The 22130-nt window shown below is 44.6% G+C and overlaps 2 protein-coding genes across 4 annotated transcripts in view; both read right to left on the bottom strand.

Moving 5' to 3' along the window:
* The window catches only part of TRIM44 (tripartite motif containing 44), a 547049-nt gene that overhangs the window by 179306 nt on the left and 345613 nt on the right, over positions 1 to 22130 (bottom strand). The window lies entirely within an intron of this gene.
* LDLRAD3 (low density lipoprotein receptor class A domain containing 3) overlaps positions 1 to 22130 on the bottom strand; it is a 178273-nt gene that overhangs the window by 7200 nt on the left and 148943 nt on the right. For all 3 annotated transcript variants that reach the window (XM_032805074.2, XM_032805075.2, XM_075065260.1), the window contains exon 5: positions 4150 to 4495. In XM_032805074.2, coding sequence (XP_032660965.1) covers positions 4150 to 4495 — 346 coding nt within the window. The remainder of the gene's footprint in view (positions 1 to 4149; positions 4496 to 22130) is intronic.

Below are 22130 nucleotides of genomic sequence, written 5' to 3'. Positions count from 1 at the left end.
CTGGGTGGCAGGCTTGGGCGGGCAGGGTGTGGGGGGGGCTGGCTGTGGGCAGGGACCACGAGAGGGTGTGTGCAGGGGGTGGCTGGAGACAGGGCAGGGGGTTTGGCGAGTGGCTGTGGGCAACGGGTGCAGAGTGTGCGGAGACCGGGGGCGGAGAGGGAGGGCAGACTGGTGCGGGCAGGCAGGGGTGGCAGACAAGGCAGTGGAGCCGACAGCCCTATTAAATAGCTCAGCTCAATATTCAGGGCTACTGTGTGGGTTTATTTTAAAGGGCCCTGAGACTCTCTTTGGTAACCACCAGCCAGGACTTTTAATAGACTCCGCGGGAGCCTGGAGATAACTGTGGAGGCTAGCGGGTGCCTCCGAGATGCCTATTCTACAATAGGACAAGTGTGGCAGAGAGATTGGAGCTCAAGGCCTTTAATTTAGCCCCGCGGAACCGCCTATCCAACAAGGGCTTTGGGAGCTATTTAACAGGAGACTAGAGCTCCAGGGAGCATGCGAAGGCGGACTGCGTCCAGGAGGACGCGGGGCTTTGCCATGCTCAGGTCAGGCGAGGGTAAATGCGGTCGGGGAAAAACGGCGAGCGGGGCCAGAGATGCTTATCCGGATGCCGGTCAAGGGGCAGACTGCCGCGCTGAGATTGACATTAATGAGACCATAACGGGGCCCGGATCGGGGCCCATAGATGATATGCCGCGCATATTCACCAAGCGATGGGGGCCAGCGGGGATCTGACCTTTGAGCGCTAGGAAAGGCGGGGCTAGATGCACCTGGGGCGTCCTGATTTGCGGATCGCTCTCGCTGGCCGGGGCCGGATAGGACTGCTTGCGAGCGCCGGGGCCGCGGGGCTAGCTATTGACCGCGCTTTACAGCCGGCGGGGCGCGACTGCTTTGCGCCGCCGGCCGGGCTCTTCCGCTCGTGAGGCTCCAGTCGGGAGGAGAGCTGTGGGTTGCGCACTCTGGCCAGAGCTCCAGTGGAGAGACAGGGTGTGGGCAGCCACGCCGGCGCGTTTGGTCCATGGAACACTGGAGGCGGACCTCAGCTGGCAGTAAGGAAAAATTATAAAAAAGAGTAAGGCGCGGGGGGGCTCTTAGGCGCGGGGCCCTTCCAGGGAACTACATGAATCGGCCTAACCGGCTGGGGTCCAGTCAGGGGCGGGGATTCTGGGCAGGCAGGGGACAGGAGAGGGGGTGGATGAGGCAGGGGTCAGGAGGAGCATTCAGGAAGAAGGGAGGTGGATGGGGCAGGAGTCTGGGGGAGAGGGAGATAGTGTGGGGGCCGGGACCAGATCCCTCCTAACCGTCTCATAAATTTCCAAAACCGATCGGCCCGCCCTGCTCTAGAGTTTCAGGCTGGACATCATTTACAGACACTGAATTCATTTACAATTTACAAAAGAGGTGAAAAATCCGGGACTGTGTAATATGAGTCTATACAAATAAAGTCATGGTGTTACTATGGAAAATAGGCAAAAAGTTAATATTCAGAAAGGCTACAGGCTTGTTACAAAGGAACAGAATACTCAATTACGTATGTTTTTTGGGGGATTCAGATATATATTGTGATGTTGCTGCATATGCTTTATGAACGTGAATATGATGTAACTGGATTGTGCTTTATGCAAAAGGTTGTTGTAGGAATATTTCAAGTATAATCTACTGAGTTGGCTAACTTGGAATTTCGGAGCGCTGCCGTGGCAGCGCTTTGAAGTGTGAGCGTAAGGTCAGAGCGGAGCTGGGAAAGAAACGACTCTCAGTGCTGACGTAACACTCTTTTCGGGTAGATAGTGTGCAGCGCTGGGAGCTGTGCTCCCAGCGCTGCCGCCTTGATTACACTGAGGCTTTACAGCGCTGCATCTTGCAGCGCTCAGGGGGGTGTTTTTTCACACCCCTGAGCGCGAAAGTTGCAGCGCTGTAAAGTGTGAGTGTAGCCAAGCCCTGAGTGTGTTCATCCTATTGGTCTGCATATTATTTCTATGTCTGAAGTTAGGAGAATAAGATATAAACTTGTATTACTAATGTAAACATATTAAGTGGAAGATATTAAGGGTGCTTCAGAATCAATTAATTGTAAATGGCTTTGTTTACTTGCAAACCTTCTTGTGTGCCTGTGGACCAGCCCAGGAAGATTGGAGACTGGAGTCTTACAATGACATGTGACTGTCACCTGATAATGAAATCAATCTTAAATCTGCTACTTTTCCATTTAGGAGGAGGGGTGGGGACCTAGCGACACAAAAGATTCCCACCTTGTGCCAAGGCTATAAAAAGGGGTGGAGCAGGACAGAGATTCATGAGAAAGCCCCTATTAACCACCTAAGATGTCTGCTGGAACCAACAAGGTCTGTATCAGGGGAAAGGATTGGGCCCAGACTAGGAAGGAGTGTAGTCTGTGAAGGAAGCTTATTGGAATATCTCCGAGGGTGAGATATTATCTGTAATCAGTTTCTTAATGTATTGGGCTTTGACTTGCATGTTTTTGCTTTATTTCACTTGGTGAATTTTTTTATTCTATTTTATTTTATTATTTTTATTCTGTCTATTACTTGAAACTACTTAAATCCTACTTTTATGCTTAATAAAATCACTTTTGTTTATTAATTAACCCAGAGTAAGTGATTAATACTTGGAGAGGAAACAGGTGTGCATATCTCTTTATTAGTGTTATAGAGGGCGGACGAACTATGAGTTTACCCTGTACAGGCTTTATACAGAGTAAAACGGATTTATTTAGGGTTGGGATCCCACTGGGTGCTGGAGTCAGGTTACCTACAGAGCTGCTTTCACTTAAAGCCTGAAGCTTTGGGGGTGTGGCCCGGACCCTGGGTCTGTGTTGGAGCAGGATAGTGTGTCTGGCTCAACAAGGCAGGGTTCTGGAAGTCTCAAGCTGGCAGGGAAAACGGGCTCAGAGGTAATTACAGCACATCAGGTGACAGTCCCAAGGGGATCTCTGTGACTGAACCCATAACATATATATCTTTTGTTTTCTGAATTTCTAAAGAAGTGCCATTGGAGGAGCCTTTGGAAACAGACTAGTGCCATGTGTCTGGGTTATTACATTTAATGCCTCTAGCACTGAAGACCTTGTGAGATACAATTTTTTAGATTTCATTTTGGCTAAGACGACAATTGACCTTTGGACAAATCCTGCAGCCCTTAATCAAGGGAGACTCCTTGATTTCACTGGGAGTGCTACAGGAGCTGTCCCTGTGTATTTAAACTCTGAGCATCTGATATTTACTATGGAGCAACCTCATACTTCGCTCCCAGATTGGCATGAAGTAACATTTCTGAAGTGACAGTTTCCTTCCATATTCCAGTCATTCCTGTAGACCCCCAAAGAGCCAGGGGGTACTGATTACTTGTATCAAGAGCAGGAGTGACCTCAAAAGAGAAGTGCACTCAGGTGATGTCCCTCGAATCCTTAAATTTCTTTCATGCCACTGGGTGCAGAGAGACTTCTGGACCATTAATTCTGCAGGTTAAGGTGAAACTGAGAGGGGGAACCTCTTCCCTGTATACACAGAAGAGGCTGGCTGAATTTGTTCCTATGTGAGTGAACAATCAAAAGTTACAGGTAGGCTTGGCAGAATTTGATTTTAAAATAATTTTGTTGGATAATATCAATGTTTATTTTTAAGGTGTTTTTTTTTTAATTTCTATTTAAATTTTCACAGATGCAGGAAATTATGGGGGGGAGGGGTGTCAGACAACAGAGGATCAGACAATTATTTAATGACAGCAGACAATGAGATTCAAAGAGTTGAAGCTTTACAACCATTAAAAAACAAATGGTCAATATTACAGGTGAAAATATACAAAGTAAATATACTTAAATCAAACTCTAATAAGTTCTCTAGCAGTATATTTTTACTTTGCCTACCTGTATATTTCGATAATTTTTGTCAGTGTGGGTGTGGTGAAAACAGTATTTACCAATATAATTTAATCCTTCCAAACCTAGTTATAGGGCATTATAGTATAGTATAATTATAGTATTAGAACATAGGGAATATTTGTACCCTATCAAATAAAACAATGAGCATAAATGCTATGATGAGAACACATAGGAAGCATGGTGGCCCACAGAGTCCAGGAATTGCAATTTTTAGCATAACTTTGAGGAGAGTTCATTCCCATACATACCTTTGGTCTAACACAGCCTCTGAATACGATGGTGGAGAATCCAGATCCAGTGGCCTGTGGCAGGTCTGGTTGGACATGTACTGAATTCCATTGTTGACATTGTAGGTGACACTGCAATGGTGTGGATGATCAAGGACCACCAGCCGGGACAGGAGGACAGGGTGCTGCAGCCGATGCACAGGCAGGCTCATGAGGTTGTTGCGTTTTCGTTGGTGGTGCAAAACCAAGGCAAGGAACGCCACCACCAGCACAAAGATAACTGAGCTGCCAATTATAGCATAGGTGATGCTGGGATAATAGAGCAGTTGGTTCTCTGAGGTCACATAACCTTGGCCACTGCCAGTTTCTACAAGACACAGGAAAAAAGAGGGAAAGCTTGAAATTTTTCTCAGCAAAGAATTTGGTGCTTGTCATCAGCTGCATTTTCTGCTAATGTACCATCTGATATGCTGCCTGACTGGCTTCTAAATGAATTTTCTTCCTTCCTCAGAACTATGGAAAACTAGCTTATTGAAAACATGCATGCACGAAACAGATATTGGCTGACAGAATCACTCAGACCCCCTCGGATGCACAGATGTGCTCATGCACTAGAAAGAGATAGCAAACCAACTGGAAAGAGGAAATACACTATACATTGGAGACTGTTTTGGAATCATTCACTTTGTTACAGTGCACATGCTTTTGTTATCAGTTCCACACCTGCACCTAACCAATACAGCAGATTTTTCAGGGCTAAGATGAGGACTGTATGCAGACATGTAGGTAAAGTACTTTGACAGTGTATTCAACAATCCGTGTGAACTGAATCAGACAGATTAGAGATGGAAAAGGCCTATTATTAATGTTAAAAAAACCAACAACCTTCCATAGCACTGTAAGTTTATGTGGTGCTTTACAAATAGTAACAAGATTCCGTGTCCCTGATCAAGTTGGCAAGAGCAAATGGGACAAATGCCACTTCTGCCAAAGAAGTCGGGACAGCCGTGACCGGGTTTAAAAAAGGAACTGTCCCAGCCAAAACGGGCCGTATGGTCACCCTAAACACCATTGTTATTTGTATCATAGTAGTGCCTAGAGCAGGGGTCGGCAACCTTTTTAGAAGTGGTGTGCTGAATCTTCATTTATTCACTCTAATTTAAGGTTTCACGTGCCAATAATACATCTTAATGTTTTTAGAAGGTCTCTTTCTATAAGTCTATAATATAAAACTAAACTATTATTGTATGTAAAGTAAATAAGGCTTTTAAAATGTTTAAGAAGCTTCATTTACAATTAAATTAAAATGCAGAGCCCCTTGGACTGGTGGCCAGGATCCAGGCAGTGTGAGTGCCACTGACAATCATCTTGCGTGCCGCCTTCGGCACTCGTGCCATAGGTGGCCTACCCCTGCCCTAGAGGCACCAGTCTTGCTTGGGGCCCCATTGTTCTGGGCACTATAGAAATGTATCCTAAGAGACCATCCCTGTTCTGAAGAGTTTACAATCGAAATAAACACAGTTGAGAAGGAAACAGAGGCTCAATGAGGTGAAGTGACTTGTCCAAGGGCAGCAGCAGAGGCAGGAATGGAAACAAGTGTCCTAACCACAGAAACACGCTGCCTTTCAGTAATATTTTTTTTGAAGAGTTAAGACTGTCATCTTTTAGAGGACATCTCTCTTTACACAGCAATAATTAAATGCCACTGAAGTACAAGACAAAAGCATCCCTCTACTTGAAGCAAAAATAAAAGCCTAGGCTAAAGCGGAAATGCAGAAAAGCCATCCATCCAACTCCCACATTCCTGGTTATAGAGCATCAGGATAGCAAATGCTGACAGACAATTTTTGTTCCATTTATCTGCCTACACTAGCAAAACTGCAGGCCACCTAGTGTTCCAAACGTTGCCAGTTACGATTTCGCTATCAGTGAAACAAACGAAACCAAAGACACATATACAATTTCACAAAGATTTGAAGTGCTTTATGACATCTCAGGGAAGCTCTCCTTGGATCTAAGCCTCAGAATATTTGGCCTATTTCTCTTAGTGTTTCAGATTTCATATTGGTAATTCACTTTGATGATAAATGCAACACACACACTTGGACAGCAACGTTTAAAATAATTTCCCATTACTCAGGGAATGGAATTTAAAATGTCCCATTCTTTACTTTCAAATATCTCAGGGTTAAATAATGGATTCTTTTTTTTTCTTCTTTTAAAAAAAGAAGATGCCTGAGACGAGGGAACATAATTTCCTGCCATTATCTGAATCTGAAGAACTATTCTTTTTAAAGCAAATAAATCTAGTTCATTGAGAAAATCATTATTACCATAAACCAAAGAAGTCCTCTGTGGGCCAACAACAATCCAAGTACTACCATGGTATCATTTCAAGTTTCCATGATATCCATTGTCAGACTTCAGTGAATATCTTTACCAATGCTGCCAAAGTTGTGGCCCTTCTACACTCTATGCCACTCCACACAAATGTGCTGGACTGGAGGCTTTAAAAACCTCAAAATTACAAACCAGTGTTAGTTCTTGGTTTACTTCAGTAAAATGAACTTGAGATCATACATGTGAAGAAGCAAGTCAAGCAAGAAAGCAAAGCAGAAAGAAGGAGCAAAGGAATTTAACTGCATTAGTACATGTGTTTACAGCTCATCACATACTGATGCTTTTTCTGTAATCCGCTCCAGAATTCATCCACTGAATGGCTGAATTCATGTCACATTACGTAAGGATGGGCCAGAGTGGGAAGAACAGTCATAATTAGTTAACATGCCTCAACTCTAACTTGGTCTTCCTCTGTCAGCCAACATTGTCATTGGTCAATTGAAAAGTCCTTCTGAGTTTCTTTAGTTTTGAGGCAAATAAAGATAATTACAACGATCTGGTTTTTGTGTTTATTTCTAGATCATGGATAATCCAGATGATTTTTATGTCCCAAATATTTATATTTTATTTGCAACAGATTTAAGGAAACTATAATCCCAGACTGAAGACCAAATACTATTATCTTGTGGTGTCTATGTTTGAGGAAGCTACATACATGATGACAGCCCAGTGTTTTTCTTACTGTTTACCACTCAAATTTCATTCAGCTCAATTGGCCATTTGTGGAAGTTGGGTGAGAAGAGGACATCAGTGGAGAACTGAGACTAATTAGTTACTAGGGGATTGCTTTGAAGCAGGGTAGTCCAATATCTTTAATAAAAGGAGAAAAATGGGTGCAGTGCATTATATGTTAACTTCTCTGCAAACAGAGGCACCCTAAATGAATACATAAACTTTAAACTAACATGAACAATCAGTTGCACATATACAAAATGGGAAATGATTGCCTAGGAAGGAGTACTGTGGAAAGGGATCTGGGGGTCATAGTGGATCACAAGCTAAATATGAGTGAACAGTGTAACTTTGTTGCAAAAAAGCAAACATTATTCTGGGATTTATTAGCAGGAATGTTGTAAGCAAGACACAGTAAGTAATTCTTCAGCTCTACTCTGTGCTGATTAGGCCTCAACTAGAGTATTGTGTCCAGTTCTGGACACCCTATTTCAGGAAAGATGTGGACAAACTGGAGGAGTGCAGAGAAAAGTAACAAAAATAAAGATCTTGAAAACATGGCATATGAGGAAAGATTGAAAAAATTGGGTTTGTTTAGTCTGCAGAAGAGAAGACAGGGAGGAGGGAAGACGGACAATAGAGAGGAGACATGCTAATAGTTTTTAATAGGGCTGTCAAGAAATTAAAAATTAATTGCAATTAAACACGCTGTTAAACAACAGAATACCGTTTATTTTAAATATTTTTAGATGTTTTCTACATTTTCAAATATATTCATTTCAATTACAACACAGAATACCAAGTGTACACTGCTCACTTTATATTTATTTTTTATTACAAATATTTGCACTGTAAAAAACAAATGTATTTTTCAATTCACCTCATACAAGTACTGTACTGCAATCTCTATCATGAAAGTTGAACTTACAAATGCAGAATTATGTACAAAATAAACTGCATTCAAAAATAAAACAATGCAAAACTTTAGAGCCTACAAGTCCACTCAGTCCTACTTCTTGGTCAGCCAATCACTCAGACAAACAAGGTTGGTTACAATTTGAAGGAGATGATGCTGTCTGCTTCTTGTTTACAGTGTCATCTGAAAGTGAGCACAGGTGTTCCTATGGCACTCTTGTAGCTGGCATTGCAAGATATTTATGTGCCAGATGCACTGAAGAATCATATGTCCCTTCATGCTTCAATCACCATTCCAGAGGACATGCTTCCATGCTAATGATGGGTTCTGCCTGATAACGATCCACAGCAGTGTGGACTGATGCACGTTCATTTCATCATCTGAGTCAGATGCCACCAGCAGAAGGCTAATTTTCTTTTTTGCTGGTTTAGGTTCTGTAGTTTCCGCATCAGAGTATTGCTCTTTTAAGACTTATGAAAGCATGCTCCGCACCTCATCCCTTTCAGATTTTGGACGGCACTTCAGATTCTTAAACCTTGGGTCGAGTGCTGTAGCTATTTTTAGAAATCTCACATTGGTACCTTCTTTGCGTTTTGTCAAACCTGCTGTGAAAGTGTTCTTAAAATGAACAACATGTGCTGGGTCATCATCCAAGACTGCTATAACATGAAATACATGCAGAATGCAGGTAAAACAGAGCAGGAGACATACAATTCTCCTGCCAAGGAGTACAGTCACAAATTCAATTGATGCATTATTTTTTTTTAATGAGCATTGTCAACATGGAAGCATGTCCTCTGGAATGGTGGCCGAATCATGGAAGGGGCATACAAATGTTTAGCATATCTGGCATGTAAATACCTTGCAACTATAAAAGTGCCATGCGAACGCCTGTTCTCACTTTCAGATGACATTGTAAATAAGAAGCAAGCAGCAGTATCGCCTGTCAATGTAAACAAACTTGTTTGTCTTAGCGTTTGCAGAAGAAGAAGTAGGACTGAGTGGACTTGTAGGCTCTAAAGTTTTATGCTGTTTTGTTTTTGAGTGCAGTTACGTAACCAAGAAAAATCTGCATTTGTAAGTTACATTGTAACGATAAAGAGATTGCACTTCATTACTTGCATGAGGTGAATCGAAAAATACTATTTTTTAACCATTTTTACAGTGCAAATATTTGTAATAAAAACTACTATAAAATGCACACTGCACACTTTGTATTCTATGTTGTAATTGAAATCAATACTGAAAAACATCCACAAATACTTAATAAATTTCCATTGGTATTCTATTGTTATAAGTGTGATTAATCATGATTAATTTTCCTGTGTTCCCATCCAGTTCGTTGTACTTCTGTGAAAGCTGCTACAACCACAGTAATCTAAGACTTATACATACCAGATCTGGTTTACTTAGTCAGGAACTCTGTCTTGAGCACAGGCCAATGCCTGATGCTTCAGCGAAAGGCATCCCTCCCTGCCTCTCCTCCAAAAAATCTTGTGGAAAACTTCAGCAATTTTCTCCCTTTGCAGGAACAGGCACACACTACTTACTGCCCACTCCACTTGTGGGGATCAGGGTTCAGTTTGAAAAGCAACAGCTACTGTTAAGAGGCCCTATTCTTCTATCCTGTGGACAATAGGGGGTCCCAAGATTGTAAAGAGTCAATAGTTTAACTTTTTTCTGTTAGCTTGGGAAGACCTAACACAATGGAAACTTACTGGTGTTCCTTCTCCATTTCAGTGCTATTTAAACAGAATAATCTTAAATCTAATCTTCCTGATGTATGGCTGTAGCGTGCAAATTTGATAAATCCAGTATGCAAAAGATGAGGGAGTCCGATCACCTGGTCCTGCCATGTCAGTACTGTTTGGTTTGCACTCTTTGAAAAGGCAAAGCTTCCAGTTCAAACAAAGACTAGAAACAATAAGCATCCCCTAAAGGTCAATTTTCAGAACAATTCGCCAGAGACGAAGATTATACCTCAGAAGGCAGGGCAGATGCTAGGTTGACTGGGACACCTGAAGTCAATCGGGGCTGGCTGAAACTAGTTAAAAGCCTCCCAGTTAGTCAGGTGGGTGGGCATGTCAGGAGCTGTGAGAAGTTGCACTCTTGGAGAGACTGAGCTGTACACACCATATCAGACACAAGGAAGGAGGCCCTGAGGTAAGGGTGAAGTGGAGCTTGAGGAAGTAGGGGCTGCTGTGGGGAAGTAGCCCAGGGAATTGTACATGTTCTGTTCCAAAAAGGTCAGCTACCATAGCTGATACTATTAGGGTCTCTGGAGTGGAGCCTGGAGTAGAGGGTGGGCCCAGGTTCCCCCCCGTTTGCTCCCCTGATTAATCACAGAGTGGGAGACAACAGAGAATGTGCAAGGGAGGACAGCTTCTCCTCACCTCCCTCATTGGCTTATGAAGAAAATGGTTCAGTAAACTGTGACCTTTGTCTCTAGAAGAGAACAGTTAAGTGGAGGGTCACAGTGAGCCTCTGAGGCTAGTGAAATCTGTTAGGAAATGCAGGACCCACAGAGACAAGGACAGAGATTTGTCACAACTGGTGTTAGCAGTGGGATTTCATTCACCACATGGTGGAAGAAAGAGATTTTAAAAAAAGAGTGCACTGGGGTTTTGGATTTTGTGTTTTGTTTTGTTTGTTTGCTTTATACCACAATGGAGGAGGTGGTAAGAGCTCTGGTACAAGCCACAGTAGCCCAGCAGGAGGCCACCTGGGTTCAGTCAATGGCGCAACAGGAGTCTATGCAGCTACAGCAGGAAATCAATCAATTATTGATAAGCCAGGCAACCCAAGATCATGCCCTCTTGCGAGAGGTAGTGGACCACCTGAAGATCCTCACCACCCAGGCCCAGCGGTCCGACGGGACATGAACCCTGAGGGCCACTGGTTGTCTGCCAAAGATGACGTCAGGAGATGATGTAGAGCAGGAGTCAGCAACCTATGGCACGTGTGCCAAAGATGGCACGTGAGTCAATTTTTAATGGCACGCGGCTGCCTGCTGGGACTCCACTTGCCATTAAAAATCCTGCTGACGCGGCAAGCCGCGGGGTCCGCGGTCCGGGGCCAGAGCGCCGGCTGAGCACAGCAAGCCACCAGCCCCTCCCCCATCTTCCCCCAGAGGCCTGCCGCTGCGCGCGCAGCACTCTGGGGACTGGGGCTGCACGCTCCCGCGGGGCAGCGTTTGGCTCTGTGGAGAGGTAAAGACACTCCCCGCTCATCCAGAGCCCTGCTGTTGCACGCACATCGCTCCGCGGCGGCAGGGCTCCAGAGGAGCGGGGAACCTCATGGTAAGGGAGCCGGGGGGCTGGGTAAGGGGTGGGCACAGTCAAGGGACAGGGAGCAGGGTGGGTTGGATGGAGTGGTTGGGATCTCGGGGGTGGGTGGTTAGGGGTGGGAGTCTCTGGAGGGGGCAGCCAGGGAGCAGGGGGGGGTTGGATGGGGCATGGGAGTCCCAGGGTCTGTTTGGGGGGTGGATAGGGGTCAGGGCAGTCAGGGGACAGGGAGCAAGGAGGGTCCTGGGGGAGCAGTTAGGGTGGGAGGGGTCTCTGAAGGGGGTGATCAGGGGACAAGGAGCTGGGTGGTTGGATGCGTCGGGAGTTCTGTGGGTGCTGTCAGGAGGCAGGGGTGTGGAGAGGGGTTGGGGCAGACAGGGAGCCGGGGGGGTTGTATGGGTCCAGAGTTCTGGGGGTCCTGTCAGGGGGCGGGGAGCGGTTAGATAGGCATGGGAGTCCAGGGGGTCTGTCTGGGTGCAGGGGTGTGGATAAGGGTCAGGGCAGTCAGGGTACAGGTAGGGGGTACGGTCCTACGGGGGCAGTCAGGGGACAAGGGGCAGGGAGGCTTAGATAGGGGATAGGGTCCCAGGATGGGGTAGTCGGGACAAGGAGCGGTGGGAGGGTTTGGGGTTCTGGTGGGAGGCAGTAACCCAGTCCTCTTCCCTGAGCCATGCACCCCCACACCAGGCCCCTGCCCTGAGCACTGTACCACCCAGCCCTCTGACTCCTTCACCCGTCCCCATGACCCCAGCCCTGACTTTGGCACCCCCAAACATACCCCGCCCCCACTACCTTGACACCTGCATCCCCTCACATGCCCCCAGCCCTCTGCCCTGACTCTTGCACCTCCCTCAACCCCCCCACACATCCCCACCCCCACCCTGAGCACCAAATGGGAGTCACATTCCCACCTGTATCCCTCACACCAAATGGAAGCTGCCCAGGTAAGTGCCCCCACACCCAAACCTCCTGCCCCAACCCTGAGCTCCCTCCCTCATTTTAGCTCCTGGCCAGACCCTTCACCCCCAGCCCTGTAATCAGTGCACTCCCACCCTCAGCTCAGTGCAGAGAGAGGAAGAGAATGGGTCAGAACCAAGGAGAAGGCAGATACCCACTGTATGTGGGCAGGGCCGGGACCCCAGACCAGCAGCGGGCTGAGTGGGTCCGGCAGCTGGGATCCCGGCTGGCAGGAGCTGGAGGATGGAACCCTTGAGCAGCAGGGGGCTGAGCCGCTCAGCCCACAGCCAGTCTGGGATCCCGGCTGCTGGCCCTGCACAGCCTGCTGCCGGTCTGGGGTTCTGGCTGCCAGACCCCTTCCCAGCTGGGGTCCCAGCCGCAGGCACCTATTTAAAGAGCCAGGGCGGTAGAAGCAGTGGGAGCCCCGGACTTTTTAAATAGCCCCCAGAGCCCCGCAGCCCTACTCCAGGGCTCCAGCTGTGGGTCTCTGGTGGCAATTTAAACAGCCTAGGGCTCCCAGGCCCTTTAAATTGCCCCCTGGGGAAGCCGGGCCACCCCTTAAGCAACCGGTTCTACTCCAGCTTCTAAATTTAACAACCGGTTCTTGCGAAACATTGTGAATCGGCTCCAGCTCACCACTGGGTAAGCTGGTAAAAAGTCGTCAGCGACTACAAGCCAAACGCGTAGCAGTGACATGCATGCATGGGGCCGTGAGCCATTCCCCCACCATCCTGGTGGAGACAGAGGTTCAGGGGAACCCCACTGAGATGACTGTGGACATAGTTCCTCAACTCCCATATACTGTAATCATTGGGAGAGACTACCCAGAGTTTGATAATTTACTTCCCCTGGAGAGGCTGGAGGGAGGTGGGGACCCTGAGGACAGCGACTTGTCACCAGGGGAATGTCAACCCCTGATGTTTGTGAGATTTCTTAGGATCTGTTCTCAGCCCCCCTGAAAGACCCGGAAGACAAAATAAGAGAGGAAGGACACGAAGGCCTTGGGAACCTGGATCCTGACCCAGGGCCAGAAGACCACCCTAGCAGGCAGATGGAGACAAGCAGCCAACAGAGAAACTTCCATCACAGAAGGTGAGCCGGAGGCTTGCCCCAGCCATGATGGTGGTGAGCCGTTGGAAGAAGCAGAATCTGGCCCCTGGGAGCTTGGGCAGGTTAGTCATGGGAGAGAGAGAGAGAGAGTTTCGGGTGGGACCAGGCAGAGGACCCCAGATATGATAATGCTAGGAAAGAGGTGGCAGAGATTGATGGGATACCCGTGGATGGGAAGGTCGGGGGTCCTAGACCTTACTTTATAGTGAAGAAAGATCTCTTGTACCGTGTGGTGGAAGTGCAGGAGCAAGAGATACAACATCAAAAAGCCATACTGAGTCTCGCCCACAGTCACCTGTTTGGAGGACACCTAGGAGTAGAGAAAATCCAGGCATGGAACCTGCGGAGGTTCTTCTGGCCAGGAGTACACGAAGATGTCAGGCGATACTGCACCTCTTGTTCAGAGTGTCAGTTACATAGCTCTCGCCTGCACTTGCGGGCTCCTTTGATACCTCTTCTGATAATAGAGGTTCCTTTCAAACGGATAGCCATGGATCTGGTAGGGCCACTACAGAAGACAGCTCGGGGCCGCCAATATGTGCTTGTTGTACTGGATTATGCAACCTGGTACCCAAAAGCTGTTCCCCTATGCAACACGGCTTCCAAGACAATAGCTAAGGAGCTAGTACAGACCTTTGCCCAGGTTGGGCTACCCAAGGAAATATTGACTGATCAAAGGACACCTTTCGTGTCCAAGTTGATGAAAGATCTCTGTTTGTTGCTCCATGTACAAGCCCTATGAACCTCTGTACATCACCACCAAACAGATGGCCTGGTGGAAAGGTTCAATAGGACCCTTAAGGCCATGATCAGGAAAATGGTAAGCTGGGATGGGAAAAATTGGGATACCCTATTGGCTTACCTCATGTAGAATCCCAGCTACAAGATGGAATTTTGGAGTCACATGGGCAAGTTTGTTATCACACAACTTCCGTATCCAGAATAGTGGGATGGGCCAGCAGCTTCTGCTTTGTGAATTTTTAGGAGCATACACACAGAGCACAAGGTGATAGAATCATAGAATATTAGGGTTGGAAGGGACCTCAGGAGGTCATCTAGTCCAACCCCCTGCTCAAAGCAGGACTAATCCCCAGACAGGATTTTTACACCAGTTCCCTAAATGCCCCCCTCAAGGATTGAACTCACAACCTGGGTTTAGCAGGCCAATGCTCAAACCACTGAGCTATCCCTCCCCAGAGGGCTGGAAATAAGGACCCTGGCAGCACCTTGGCTGGATGCATGATAGTGGTTTAGAAAAATAAATGACTCTTTAGTTCTGCTCTAATACTTTCAGTAAATGTTTACACACTGCAAAACTTGCTGAACTAAGTTTCTTGGTAATGCAGTCATCTTACTTCCAGTGGAAAAGAACAGATATGTACTACCCAGGTAGGTTTACAAAGCAATCTCTGCTCTGCTGTTTCTTGTATTTGACAGAAAAAGAGAGAGAGGGCAGACTGATTTAACTCAGATTCATATTTTTTTGTTAACAAGATCGATGTATTCTGATAGCATGATGTATAAACAGTTAATCAATGCCACTAATGCCTATTAAACCTTATTACCCGGGAATTGCTAAATGCACAAACTAGAAGCTTCTGAGTGTAAGAAACTTCGTAAATTTAGGAAAAGGCTGATCAGGAAAATGTTAAGAGTTGCACTCAGAGGACTATTTTATTGTCTGGGAACAAATTCACTGTCTCAAAGTTTTAAAAAAGATCTGAGAGTAACGGCATTAAGCCTGTCAGACACTGGGAGGAAGGGCTATTATTCTATCATTCACAAGCCTCTGCTCGAGCTTGGCTTTTTTCACACTTCATCAGGGAGAAAGCTTTTGAAACATGAAATCTGAGCCGACAACTGTAGCCTTAATGAACACAAGTCACGGTCCATCTCCAACAAAGACATGACTGTAGCAACACATTTAAATTCCAAACCATTCAAAAGTGGGGCTGCAGCTTTGGAAGATTACAGAAGACGAAATTCAAACACAGAAATGCAGACTGTTAGCACATTATTTATTATTTGTATGGCATTAGCGCCTACATGTCGAGAAAAATACACTTGAGTCCTGCTGGGACTTAAAAATCTGGGTTCAACTCCCAGCTCCGCTTCCTGTGACCACTGGGCAAATCACTTAATCTCATTATGCTTACATGGGAATAATATTTCCTTTTTCCCCATCCATTAGGACATTAATCCTAATGTCATTTAAGGATTAAGAGCCCAACCTCCCAAATTTCTCAACTTTGTATGGTTTCATGTTCTATTAAAACAAATCACACGTGGATTGGACCATCAAATAGCTCGTTACTTTGATGTGGCCTATTTCAATTTCTGTATTCAGGTTTTTGTTTTAAAGTACAAAACAGGTCTGGTCAGTGTGGTATCATAATGTCACTATATTGTTTTTCTTTAAGAAGATCTAATTCAAGTCAGAACGTGCCCTAAGATTTTAACTGGAGGTCTATGCAGTATGCTTTCTCCTCACATTTCCAGCAAAGTGGATTTCAGAACAGGGATTCGTGCTCTCATGTGCTTAAAAAGAGGAGGGGATCAGGAGAGAGAATAGAAGCTCTTTATCCAGTCCAGTATTCTGTGCTAGCATTTTATCTATGTAAGATTTAAAACCCTCTCGCCCTGACTGTGTAATACCGTACAAGAAGAGAGCTTGTGATAGTTTCTGCAGCTGCTGGGTAGTACTGAATGAGCAGATATTGACTCATCAGATTGAAGTTCAAGAGTCTCACCTCTCACATGCCCTCCTTTTTCTCTTAGACGAGGTTGGATAATTGTTTAATGCACTCCTTGCATCCCAATTTAAACGTTTAAAGAAAAAAGGGCAGAGCAGCAAACAAGTAGAGAATTAAAAAATACTTAGCTGCAACCATGGCAACCAATGTTCTAAATTTAACTTGAGGGTGATGTAAAAGCTTGCAAAGCCAGAATCTGCTATCAAGCATGGAAATAAGGGCCCAGGTTTTGCAACTGGATGAAGGCCAAAGAGGAAATTAAAGTGTTACTGAAAAATAAGGAGGACTGTCCTGCCGTGAATATGAGCAGCACTTCCTGGACAACTGATATTCCAGTGACTGGTTATCTGATTAATACTGGCAGAATGGAAATGCTGCACAAAACAGAGGAAGAATGTTCTCCTAATAATGCTCTCCTCTGGTGACAGAGGAGTTTAGTTTCTTCTATTCCTGTCTCTTTCTTTTCTCTTCAGAAAATGCTGTGCATGTTGAAATCATCAAGGAAGCTGCCTTGGACATGGATTCTTTTACATTCCTTACCCTAAAAAGTCTTACCTGCACTAGAGAAACTTACAAAATGACTCCTACCAGCGAGAGCTTAGTGTAGCCAAAGCTCTAGGGGAGTTTCCAGCATTTTCACCAACAAGTTACAGCAGCTTTGTAACAGGTGGTCTCAAAATGCTCTGCTTTCTAACCTGATGGTGATGCAGACTTGGTAAATGCGGCAAGGTCTCTGGCATAGAGAGCAAAAGCTGTATTTTTTTGTAGGACCTGAAAATGCTCTTGGGTCATAGCGAGTTGCATCCTAGGGTCTAACATCACACCTGAACTGTGCCTCTGTGTTATAAATATTAGTTCTGCAACACTGCTGGCAGCTGACCCCAACTTACAGACATTACTTATGTGTTGTCTGGATCAAGCCACAGCCAGCGTTCTCCAACTGCAGTGGAAATGACAAAAACAGCACTGTAACATGGAGTTGTTTATCTGGAGGGCTGATCTGTACCCCATTTTGAAGAATATGTGACAGAGTATTTTGTACTCATGAAAACTAAGATGCAAAGGAGATAAGCAATTAACCAAAAAGGTTTGCTCCAACCCCAGCATATAGTTGGATCTCAGCTATATAAGAAATGCCCCAATATGGGTCAGAATGCAGCAAAAGGTGCCAGAGAAGAGAGGTTTCCATGAAGAAGGAGCGATTAGATAAGTCTAGGAAACAAGGGGAAAAAACCATGGAGATTTGAGAGGAGGAATGTGTTAATGGAAAGAAAAAAAGTTGTGCAACCAGCCCACAAAATCCAGGAGGTCTCTAGTCGAGTCTCTCACATCAGCGGCAGCTCTGTTCCTTTGAGCAAATAAAGACAGAACATTCACATGGATTTTTCACTAAATTCCTTTGGGGAGCAGAAGCAAACTGGTGTGCAAATGCATCATCTTCTCTTTTGAAAAAAAGTTAATGGAAGTAATAGAATTCTGAGGTACATAAGAGCTTGGAAGGTCTAGTTTGCTCCCTTCTCTTTGCCAGGGAAAGATGCTGTGCAAGAATTTTGGTCCCTGTGACACTGTATGAAATATGGGAGATGCTTATGATACTGTTTATACCAATATTATAAAACTGCAAGCAATCTGACCAGACATGCCATGTAAAGTATCTGTGAAAATGTTATGATTTGCCAAGTATGATCTTGTTTATGTATTTCTATCACCTTTGTATTGTGAGTTATAGATACGTATGGTATATCTGAATTTCCAAACTTTGCTGTATTTCTGGGTGATACCCCCAGACAATTGGCATCAGCACTGCCTAGCCTGTTCTATTGCCCATCAGCTATACAACTGACCCATTCAGAGAAGGTAGGAGCTACACCGTATGAGTCCGCAAGGCATGTAGGGGCATGCCTATGGACAGTGAACTCTAAGGCTTTTCCATGCCATGTGCTGTGAAGGATTGTGTTTGGGACACAGGAAGTACAAGCCACATGGCAAAAGGGATAGGAAGGGCAGCTGCATCTTTGTCTTCATTCCTGCTTAACTCTGGAATAACTTTTTTCTACAAAAGAAGCTATGAACAAAGGACTGAATGACCCATCCAAGCTGCGGATGTGTTCCACGGAGACTTTCAAGCCAGCAAACTCACCAATACTGCTAAGAACTTGATATATTGACTCTGAACTCTCTGTATATATCAGAGTGCTTTGTCATGTAATTGTTCTCTTCTTGTTCTTTTTTTTCTTTATAATAAACTTTTAGTATTAGACACTAAAAGATTGGTTGGCGGCATGGTATTTTGGGTCAGATCCAACCTAATATTGACCTGACAACGTAGCTGGCCCTTTGGAGTCAGAACAACATTTTGTATTGGGAGCAGAGTTTTAAATAACTTCTTACTGTACTTACTATGTGCTGACTGGGAGCCAGACAACTGGAATACAGTAAAGGTGGGGCAGGGGGGAGGAGGATCTGTGATTTCTTTTTTAGATTTTTGATAACCAGTGTGGGAGATCAGGAGCATAGTTTGTGACTGTTTGAAAAAACCCATTCCAATAAAAAAGGTAAAGTACTCAAGCTTGAGGGAAGATGAGAAATTTTGCACTCTTCATCCATCCACCTGTTTTCATCAAATAAGTGCAAGTCTCAAAAGCACAGACGCTTGATTTATTCTGGATGGTCTAAATCTAGGAGCCTATAGAAACGTATAGATGGAACCAGCTATTGTGGAGGAATAGCAGAGTTTACTTTAAATCACACATTTACTTGTTTCACTTTGGGCTGGGAGTGGGTGAGTAGACATACATGGCATTAGCTAGAAATTGCAAATTAAGTACTTCCCAGACGTTGTGTTAACAGTATGGACAGTTGGTACATAAGAGGGATAATAAGGCTTGAAGAGTTACAATGGAAGGGTTTACTGAGCCTGCAGAGTCAGCTGTACTTGGTTAGAAATACTGCTAGCTTATGTGTGATTTAGATACACCGTGGAGTGTATTGTTAATCAGCTTCTAAATGTAGTCTGATCATTCAAGGACTGTATGTTAAGAAACAGTCCCTATGAAAAACTGCTAGCACAAAGTCTATCTTCTGTGACTGGTATATTACTTTTATGAACCCTATTTCTGTCTAGAAATGTGAAGACGAATAGATCCTGTCAGATAAGCAGCCTGCATGGTTTCCCTCTCTAAAGATACTGCTCTGATGATTTAGAAACCCTTAGTACACCAGAATCATGGGTAAAAATCAAAATAGGAACTGGAGAGAGACAAGGCCTAAGAGGTCATCTAGTCCATCCCCCCAAGCGATTCAGTCAGTCATATTTAATTTCAGTCTTTCACTGGTTAAGATACAGAGGGACATAGTTACGGTCTCTGCAATGCTGATTTCTGCAGGCAGAAAGCTTTCCTGGGTCAGGGATTTAGTGGTGCAAATCAATGACAAATACCATTCCAACAAGGGCCCTGGGTCCTCTGGTGTACAGCTAGGGTGACCAGATGTCCTGATTTTATAGAGACAGTCCTGATTTTTGGGTCTTTTTCTTATATAGGCTCCTATTACCCCCCACCTCCGTCCTGATTTTTCACACTTGCTGTCTGGTCACCCGATGTACAGCCCACGAATTGTGCAAGGCTGGGCCGGGAGGGCGGCAGACCAGGACAACCAGATGGAGTTGGGCTGATTCCTGAGCCCAGATGGAGTTTAAATGCAGTTCTATGTGGAAAAGTAACTGTATAAATGGCATCATGAGGTTCCATATTTATTAAGTTGCTCTGATTTCATATCAGATGTGCTCAGTTTGCAAATAAAATTATAGGCTTTTTTCCTGGCTGATAGCTCTGCAAGCTCAGCATGGGACAATCACCAGTAACAAAGGTTCTGGCAATCCATCTGGTGCCCTCAGCGATGCTTATGTAGTGATGCTTGCGCAAAGTGCACTCACCACAGGGGCAAAGCAAGCTCAGCATGTTTAAAACCAGATTTTACATTACTGTCATCACTGAGAAATAAACATCCTTCTCCTTTGACTATGTGTGGTCATTCCATAATCATGCCTACTGCAATGAAGACTAATTTATGTATTCTAATGTACCACTAGGCAAGGTATGTTATCCCCACATGAGTTAATCTTAATAACTAGCTGCCATCATATGAGAGAGTTTATTCTATTTGGGTGTTAAATTATGCATGAGTAAATATCACAGGTTTTTTGTTTTTTTTTTAAATCTCACATAAATTTATATTTTAAAAGAAAAAGGAACACAGAAAAAGCATTAACAATTCAAATCCGTCCTTAGGGCAGCTTTAAGATAGTCATGTGTCTGATCATAAGAAAAGGGTACTCTGCACAGCCTTTAAAACATTAACATGCCCTTGCATCAATATAACAGAGCAATATAAAACAACAAAGCATAGTTTCCACAACGAAGTGTCTCAGATATTAGTGCATACAAATGGGCTATCTCACAGCCCAAAAAGGCCTGAAACCAAGATGACAATTTTTAATGCTGAATGGCAGAAGCATCCCACTTGATAACTAGAAAACATGACTGATGTCGAAAATGTTTTAAAGTTTGTGATTCTCTGGCAAAGACACACTGGTTTTCACTTGCAATTTTTCCTGCTTGCTGTGTTTCCTATGATTCATTTTTACACCTGAAGGAGTCCAAAAGTTTTAACTATATGACTTATCTCCACAATGACCAGCAGTAGTAGCCCCTCAATCTATGCTATCTTGTCAGAGCCTACGTATTAAGTTTGGCCAGTGTTGAGACATCTCCCGGTGAAGATGAGTCAGTACGTGACACTCTGCCCTCTGAACTAATTTTCCAATATGGCTGCAGGGAGTCTGAAGTGTCCTCTGTGAGAGGAGACGTGAAACACGGGGTCACAGTTCAGGGCAACTGCACCTGTATTCCCCTTCTGTGGTCCAGCAAAGGCACCCACTCTTAGGCTTCTGGCTCTGTCACCATCACTGCTCTGGGGTGGAGAGACAGCTCTGTGCCACCTGACCAGGGTATTTCTAGGCTGCACAGTTCCTTGTCGATATTGTCAATTCCCTAACATGACAAACTGCCTCAGCTAGAGGCTTCCTCAGAGGCTATATGCAGCATAATCACTCACAATTATAAGGTACCACACAGCTCTTTCTAAGCAAGCACATTTATTCTTAGGATTAAAGCATTACAGAGAAAACACATAAAAATAATAAAATAACCTACATGAATGTTAAGCTTACTAGCAATTAACCCAACTCCAAAAAGGGCTCTGGCAAATGAACAGTCCTTCAGACCTCACCAAGGGGTTTTTCCGTGGATACAAGTTCATAACCACTTTGCCTCAGAACAAAAACTGCCAGGAATCTGAGAGTCACTTCTTATACAGCTTGGATCTTTGATCTGTCCTCACATAACAGTTGATCACCGGACAAAAGGTCTCTTTTTCAGGGTGAAGCTTCAGAAGGCTGAGCTTTTGCGTAACTGGAAGGTTTATCTTTGCACACACCCTGCCCCCCTATAGATTTCCTGGAAAACACACAACTTTAAAAGTTCACATTGTTATTGTGGGACTGGATGTAAAGTCTTTAGGGAGGAGACTGAACTTGGGAGTGTTATGAGCTTCAAAGAAATAGCTGAAACACAAACATTTGTATTTTAATACAATGAACTCCTAAGATACTTACACTTAATTCAACAAGGTTTAACTTCTTTCAATAAAGTGTGTCCGGGATATGCCAGAAATTGCCATATCTGTCAACAGAGGTCCCTAGCATTTATGATTTTTTAAAAGAATCCTTGGAAATTTTTACAAGTGTTACGTGTACATTTTACACCCTGTTCAAATTCCTCATTAGGTTGCTATGCATTCTGCCTCCTTAAAACTTCCCCTGGAGTTCATTCAAACACATCGTTTTTTACT

The sequence above is a fragment of the Chelonoidis abingdonii genome, chromosome 4 (genome assembly GCF_003597395.2).
Source record: "Chelonoidis abingdonii isolate Lonesome George chromosome 4, CheloAbing_2.0, whole genome shotgun sequence".
NCBI classification, from domain to species: Eukaryota; Metazoa; Chordata; order Testudines; family Testudinidae; genus Chelonoidis; species Chelonoidis abingdonii.
This window is presented reverse-complemented; position numbering and strand designations above follow the sequence as displayed.